Genomic DNA, 7951 nt, shown 5'->3' on the forward strand with positions numbered 1-7951 from the left:
TTTTTTTTACATATCTAGGTAACGAACTTGTTGAAAGTGTTCACATCTAAGATTTAACCTGCTACAGCAGGTCATAATGGTCATATGGGAACACTTCAACAAGTTTGTTAACTAAATCTGTACAAAAAAGATAATTACCCACATCTAAACATACCGAAAAGTTAATTACCTAACTGTCAACTGCCACATGAGCTTCATTATTTATCAATGTCAATCTACACACGCACTTGTTCATTCAAACACCCCACCCATTTTGACCTTTAGCTACCATATCCTCATCTCCCTCTCACAAACACAGAAGAAACGTGTACAATGAGTGTCGCTATTCAATAAGATCTATCTTCCTACCAACAAATTGGGTTTCTTCTACCTTTCTACTGTTAAATCTTCGAAAAATTGCACCATATCGAAATCAATCACAACCCCAGATAGCATTCCACCAAGGGTTGCGTTTTTAACCTTTTGATCCTTCGTTACCCACTTAAGTTTCCATTTATGGCCTCTGCTGCAGTAACGAGATTCTTTATCATCTTGACTTTGCTTCCGCTAATCACGCATTCTATCCCTTTTGTTGTGTTTCATGGTAAGTGTTTCTCTTTGTTTTTTGATCATCGCATGCTTCGAGTTGGAGCTTGATGATCATGATGTGGATCTTGTGCAAAACCCTTGAATTGTTCTACTGTTTTTTGTATTTTTTTTATTGCTTACCTGAGGAAAATAAGTTACGGGGTTTCATGGAACTTCTTTTATTGCTTATCTTGGAACTTTTTGCGAGTCAACTCATGTCATGTCTGAGAGTCAAAGTTCAAAACCCTCACACATAATTTACACATATTTTAACTTAGATTTGGTGGTTTTATATGTCTTTTAGGCTAATTTGTTCCTGTGGGAAATGATCTCATTGCCTTTATGTACATGTTTTTATTTCAAAATGTTATCAGTTTGTAAAATTTCTTTTATGTATCGATCTTGAAGATAGAAAAGAATTCAGTCGACTCTTATAAGTTGAATCTAATAGAAAGGTAAAAAAAATCATATCACATAAATCTATATATTGGTCCATAAAAAGTTGCCATGTTTTGAGATACAATCTTAGCATTCAGAGGGTTTTTGGATGTGTTTTTTCAAGTGATCATCCAACTTCAAGCTATGGGTAGTTATGTAATTTTACACTATCTCAACTTACTTGAATATCCAAATCTGGTTATTTTGATCCTAAATAATTTGTCAAATCAGTACCAGTTTCCCAAAAATTACTTATTAGAAGAATCTTCCAAATATCATTATTATTGAACTCTTTATCATTAGGACTAAATGCACGAAATATCAAACGTTTATTTGTATATTATAACATCCTACTTCCTTTTTTTGTTACAAACTTTTTATTTTAAGTTCTTTTCTTATTAATATATTGTACTTTGAAAAAAGTTCCTAACTTTTTTCTCTAAACTTTGTTTATAGGCGTTTCGGATAGTTGCACAAAGAAAGGAGTCAAACATTTCACTGATCTTTTAAGCGAGTGGTCTAATTCTACAGGATATTGCATGTATGCTCTCTTTAACTCATAGTTTGAATGTAACTTCTTGATAATTAAAAAAAAAATGAATTACATAGTGTAATGAGACATTTGCATTATGTGTAGAGAAATTGGAAATGGAGTGTGGGATTCTTGGTTTATGCCCTTTGATGAACAGGTGGTTTTTCATCTTTTATAGTACTAAATCATCTTCAAATTATTTTCCAAACAATCCGTAGTTGTAAAGAAGATAAATTTTGACTTTAAATTTTTGTGTTTTTGTGTTGTAGACAGAGATTGCTTGTGAAAAGGTAATAAAACTAATGATAAATACGTTTCTTGAATATGGTTTTCGGGGTTTAGTGAACTTGTTTCTAAGTGCTTATATTTCCCACAACTTATAGGTGAAGAATATGAGTGAACTCAATGAAGGCTACAATATAGTTGGACTTTCCCAAGTAAGGATTATCAAAATGTTAAAATTTTGGTTAACATGAAATATCAATGTACTTTGATTTGTTTGTGTGTTATAGCGTATGACTTTTATTTCTTTTTATTACTTTATTGTACTTTAAATTTCTTTCTTATTAAAGTCTTGCACTTTGAAAAATCCATCCAATTATAGTATTGAATTTTTCAATCTTTTCCTTATTAAGACATTAGACATTGAAAAATCTACCCAATTATAGCACCAAACTTTTCTTTTTATTTAGATGATATTGCTATAATTGGTAGATTTCTCAAAGTACATTGCTATTTCTTGCATTTAATACCGAATGGAAAGGTAATAAATGCGGGTGATTTTTGTAGGGTAACTTGATTGGGCGAGCAGTTCTTGAGTTTTGTGATGGAGCACCTCCGGTAAGTACAGTACACTTAGGGTAAAGTACATGACAAGACAGACTGTATCTGTCATGCATTAGACTGAGACTGATGTCAATGGGACAAAAGTTGCAATTTTTTGTCTTGTCCAAAAAGGTGCGACAGGGACTCGCTCTCGATCTCTTGTTTGTGAAAATGACATAAATGCCCTTCTCATCCTCATCCTCAAATGACAAGACAAGACAGGTTGTACTGTATTTGTTATGCATTAGACTGATACTCAGACTGATGTCAGTGGGACAAAAGTTGCAATTTTTTGTCTCGTCCAAAAAGGTGGGACATAGACATGGACTTGTTCTCGATCTCTTGTTTGTGAAAATGACCTAAATGCCCTTCTCATCCTCATCCACAAAAGAACCCTAGAAATTGGAATATTTTGATTTAAATCTTTGCATGTTTCTAACAGGTGAAGAACTTCATATCGGTAGCGGGCCCTCATGCTGGGGAAGCTTCAATGCCATTTTGTGGTGTAAGTCTTGAAATATTTTTCAATAAATACACAAAAGTCAACATGAGTTTTTGTTCATGAAGATCTTTTTATTTTGTTTTTATTTTTTGCAGTCTGGTTTGATGTGCGTTTTTTTCGACAGTTTGATGAAGTTAGCTATTTATAGTGAATCTCTCCAGGTTAAATTTCACTATTTTCAAACTATTTTTTTATTAGGAAAAAAAATTGAAAGTACAACGTCTTCAATAAGAAAGGAAAGAGTACATAATTAATAATTTCACTTGACCAAAAGTTTTATATGAAAATTTCACCAATATTACCTCAAATACGAAGATAAGTTTCAAAATCAATCCAAATCTTGAACACTCTTGATGATAAATGCATTTATTGATCCTTTCAAACATTTCTTAAACCTAATTTCTTGTTTTTCATTTGAATTTTCGTCTGAAACTTGATGTTGCATATACAGAACCACTTGGCTCCCTCAAATTACATCAAGATCCCCACTGTGAGTAAAAAAATACTTATTTATCTATGCATCACAACATATGAACTTGAAGGACTAAAACGTCATTTCGCTTTGTTAGGATCTTGATGCATATAAAGAAGGGTGTACATTCCTACCAAAGCTGAATAACGAGTTTGAAAAAAATGCTACATACAAAGAAAGATTCAGCAGCTTGCAAAATTTGGTGCTTATAATGGTAAGAATATGTCCACATCTCTCCTCTTTTTCGCTTTCAATGTACAACTTTCACTGCATGAAGTACAAGTCACTTGAAATGTGTTTCAGGGTGATAAAGATTCAGTTTTGGTACCCAAAGAAACCTCTTGGTTTGGGTACTTTCCTGATGGAGCTTTGGAACCAATACTTCCAGCACAAGAGGTAAACCTTTTATGCATCAATGACTTGTACGTTACAACCCATCAATGCATACCCATGATCACTGATTTTTGATTTTCACTTATGTATGTGTACAAGTAATAAAATCATGCATTGTTGGGTTGTACGCTACCATCTATCAGATTTCTTGATTCTCATTTATGATATGAACCATGCATTGAGTGTTTGTATGGTACAAGTCACCAATGCATACCCATGATTCTTGATTTTATTTATGTATGTATAGACGAGACTATATATTGAAGACTGGATTGGGTTGAGGACATTGGATGAGGCTGGGAGGGTCAAATTCGTAAATGTGACAGGAGGACATCTTGACATTACGGATGATGATATGAAGAAGTACATGGTCCCATATTTAGTAGATGAAGAAGCACAAGCTTCCCAGAATCCGATTTTGATAGAATCAAAATCGGATTCTGATGCCACGAGTTTTCTGATCAGAAAACTCGGTGGACAACAAGATCTTCAACTAAATGTTGTGCATCGCTTGTAATGCGAATATAATGTTTATTTCTTTATGAATATTTCTCTATTCGAAGGCCTATGTGATTTTATTAAACCCGAAAAAAGAGAAGTCCTTGTTCATGGTATGTTTGTTAGTGTTCATCTACTAAATTCCAAACACTGATGTTTAGCCTTAGAAACACGTGTAATTAATGTGACAATTTACAATGTTTAATTGTTAATGTAATAATGGGTACTGCTGCTGTTAACCAGAGTTTCTAATGAATGGTTTTCAAGTTTCCAGCATCCATTCTCATGACTCCAAAGCTATAGGGTCAGGGCTGGTCCAAACCGATTTGAGGCCCTTACAGTAAAAATAAAATTAGTAGAGGGTGAATTTTTTTTTGTTTGTTTTTTTTAATGAGGCCCTTGTTATAAATTTATCCTTAAATCATTTTGTAACGGTATTAGTTTGTTATTTCCTTTTCTCATCACCACATAAATGTTTTTTTCTAGACAACATGTTAATATTTTAAACTTATAAAACAATGAGAAAAAAAGCAAGTAAAGGAAAGGAAAAAACCTAGTTGTGACCTTGTGATGTTTGAGTTGTATGTAGAATCGTTTTTTAGCAACAAGAATAATGACTTTTGAATCGTTTTCTAGGCTCCAACAACAAAGATTTCAAGACTTGAGATGTTGAAGTTTCAAGTTATATACAGAAAAAATTGGAAGAAAACACAAAAATTGATTTTTTATTAGAAAACTAACATAAAAGAAGTGAGTACAAATAAAGAAATCGTACAATTTACACGAATCAGAAATCAGATAAAAACGAATCAGATTAACATAAATACAAGATATGTTTTTATCAAGATCTAAATGAAATCAAATTAACACAAATACAAGATATTTTTTTTCTGAAGGATAATTATCAGGATCAATGTATTAAGAAAGATTGAAATCACAAATCATAAAAAAAAAATTAAAATCGGAAATCAGAATGTTGTGTGAAAAAACCAAAATCGGTTTGTTATGAATCAAATTTTTTTTGTTACCGTTGAAAAAACCAAAATTAATTTATAGGTTCCTTCGATCCATAGTGGTAAGAGACTCAATACGATGATCATTCCAGAAGAACCACAAAGAGTCTTCTATGTTGATTTTGTTTTGGTTTTATTTTCTTTCATTTTTTCCACTCGGCCGCTATATATGATAAATCATAGTTTTTTTTTCTATACTAACATAAACATTATATAAACATGGGGCCCTAGAAATTTGGAGGCCCTAGGCCATCGTCCAAGTTGCCCCATCCATTGGCACGACCTAGGTCGTTTGGCTTGTTCTCTTGATTGTTTTCCAATCTTGTTCATGGATTAACGAAATTGTGCAAAAGCTCTATTTACCTCTGTCAGTCTATGAGTCTCTTTATTATTACGGTTTTAACCCACTATGTACGTATAATTATTAATTAACTTTTGCACATTACTGTAATATTTGTTGTTATATTTGGGGTTTGATGTGACCAATCACATAATACATTGGAAGCGAAATAAAACATAAACCCCAATAGCCGAAACAAAACATGAACCAGATAGCCAAATTACATGACATATATGTTAAAAAATCACCCAGTAATGGGAGGGAGCCTGGTGTTCAGGAGGTCTAATGTTCAAATCTTGGTTCCTCAAAAAAATATTGATAATGTTCAGTGATTGACCTTCTATGTGAACTGCTCAGCTATTGGGTTTAATTTTTTTTATATGTTAAAAATTCAACAAATAATCGCATTCATAAGCACATTGCATATCACGAAAAACTTTGTATCAACGATTACATTAATAATAATAAACGACACGAAACTCGCACACAAAAACCAATAGTCTACTAAACAATTAAATCACATTGGTCTTTTATGTCATGCATGATCTATTCCTCAATTCACAATTGAAAAAACATGTAAAGAAGCCAAAGGGTTTTCTATCCAGACCTTCAAATGATCCTTCAACCAGCCCACTAAAAATCACACAATCACGTAACACACGATATTCGTATCTAGTTTAGGGATTATACATTTAAGAACTTTGGTTGATGTAGGTCTAAATTCCATGAATAGAAGAGGGCTAAGACAGTTCTGAGTTCCCCCTCTATTTTTATCCACACACGAATGAGGTCTAGAAGAATAATCGAGCGTTAGACCTTAAGGCTATTTTATCAATGTACAATATAGATCAAACATGAAGAACACTAGATACATGGATTAAAGGGAAAAGAAAAGCGATCTTTTTGTACTCTAGATTTCGTCCAGAATATGGAACCAAGAACCATTGTTTATAGATGCAAAAACCCTTGTGTGTTTTCCACTTCAATTAACATGGTGGTGTGTCACAATGCATATAGGAGGCGACATTGTGTGGCCTCTTTAACAGCCATCATGCTTCAGCTTTATTTCATTACACTTATAGGAGTGTAGCCATTACACGTACTATAAGGCCCTGAATACTTGGATCCGAACCAGTGATCAAACAAACAACAATAGAACAAGATTAGAATGGAGTAGAAGAAGATTAAAACAAGCTTTGCACACGTTTATATCAAAGAAACGTCAGGTACAACTTGGACACACACACAGAGATACCGTAAACTCTATGAGTCGACAACAACTGACAACAGACTCTGACAAGCCCTATATATAGGGAAAAGGCTGGCCGTAAACAGGTTTACGACCGTAAACAGACTCTTGGCCGTAAACACATCCAAACAACTTAATTACAAGACAAAAGACCCATTAAGACCTATACATCAGATAGCCTAGCCCAAACCATAAACTAGACCCTTCAATCTCCCCCTTGGTTTGCGGCTAGCTTTGACTTAGTCATTTTCAACGACAAGCACATCGGACCCCCCCCCCATTGCGCCACTCCACATCTCTTTTGAGATGATCTCTACAACCATTGACGTGTATTCTTTAGCAGCACTCTCGAATATCTCTTCAGCCACTTTGATCTGATGTTGTGCCAAATGATGAATATCCCACTTTCCGAACTGAAGTAGGTCTCTTTTGTTGAACAGGCAAAAGCAACCGTTTTGAAACTTAATGATAGCAGACGCAGTGGTTTCATCATACACCCAGTAATGCATTTTCGCAAGAGATCCATCACAGAAGTTCTGCAACACAGGAAACTGCCTAACTTGATTGGCCGGTGGCCACATCACAGTCTGGAAAGGCTGATTTGTCTTGGGATCCAGTATGTCATGAAATCTTTTAATGAAGGACTCAACAGTCTTCATGTTAGGAAATCCCTTCTTCACTTGGTTCTCCAAATACATCTTGAAATGAGTTGCCCGTGGATTACCTGATGGATTTGCAAATGGAGCACTGGATAGTTCTGAAAGATCAACCCTTGTCCATGAACTGAAATCATGGAAGTCTTTGTAATACTCCACGCTTGAGCTTTTGCGTTTCACTAACCACATGTTTAACTTGACATGAAAGCCCCATGAGACAATTCCTGATCTATCACCGTACTTATATCCAAATTTCTTCTTTTCAAGATCAGTGACGGTGACTTTGGGTTGATCTCCAGGAGCATTCTGATCTGAGCTCTTCTTGAACAATAGTTGCTTTTTCTTGTTGGATGTTGCTAATTTAGCGCGTTGTAGTGCAACAACGTTGGGTGCTTGAACTGGTTCCTTATCAAAGCGATCAACGATCCGAGTTCTTCTTTCAGTGGGCGGGACAACAGGGGGATCT

General features: G+C 34.4%; 1 protein-coding gene across 1 annotated transcript; it reads left to right on the top strand.

Moving 5' to 3' along the window:
* Positions 1–229: 229 nt before the first annotated feature.
* Positions 230–4466, top strand: LOC145167712 (alpha/beta-Hydrolases superfamily protein). Its single transcript, XM_079086948.1, has 12 exons — positions 230–583; positions 1462–1546; positions 1643–1694; positions 1807–1827; positions 1921–1974; positions 2327–2377; positions 2805–2867; positions 2960–3025; positions 3316–3354; positions 3434–3550; positions 3640–3732; positions 3977–4466. The coding sequence occupies exons 1-12, from the start codon at positions 496–498 to the stop codon at positions 4244–4246; spliced, it is 999 nt and encodes a 332-aa protein (XP_078943074.1). The 5' UTR covers positions 230–495; the 3' UTR covers positions 4247–4466.
* The last annotated feature ends 3485 nt before the right edge of the window (positions 4467–7951 follow it).

This window comes from Lactuca virosa, chromosome 3 (genome assembly GCF_052849685.1).
Source record: "Lactuca virosa cultivar CGN04683 chromosome 3, Lactuca_virosa_CGN04683_v6, whole genome shotgun sequence".
In the NCBI taxonomy this organism is placed as follows: domain Eukaryota; kingdom Viridiplantae; phylum Streptophyta; class Magnoliopsida; order Asterales; family Asteraceae; genus Lactuca; species Lactuca virosa.

Excerpts from the sequence above, each read along its gene's own strand:
- LOC145167712 (XM_079086948.1), top strand. The coding sequence starts at position 496 with ATGGCCTCTGCTGCAGTAACGAGATTCTTTATCATCTTGACTTTGCTT. Across the intron at positions 1,828-1,920 it reads CAGAGATTGCTTGTGAAAAG|GTGAAGAATATGAGTGAACT; the intron begins GTAATAAAACTA and ends CACAACTTATAG. Across the intron at positions 1,975-2,326 it reads ATATAGTTGGACTTTCCCAA|GGTAACTTGATTGGGCGAGC; the intron begins GTAAGGATTATC and ends TGATTTTTGTAG.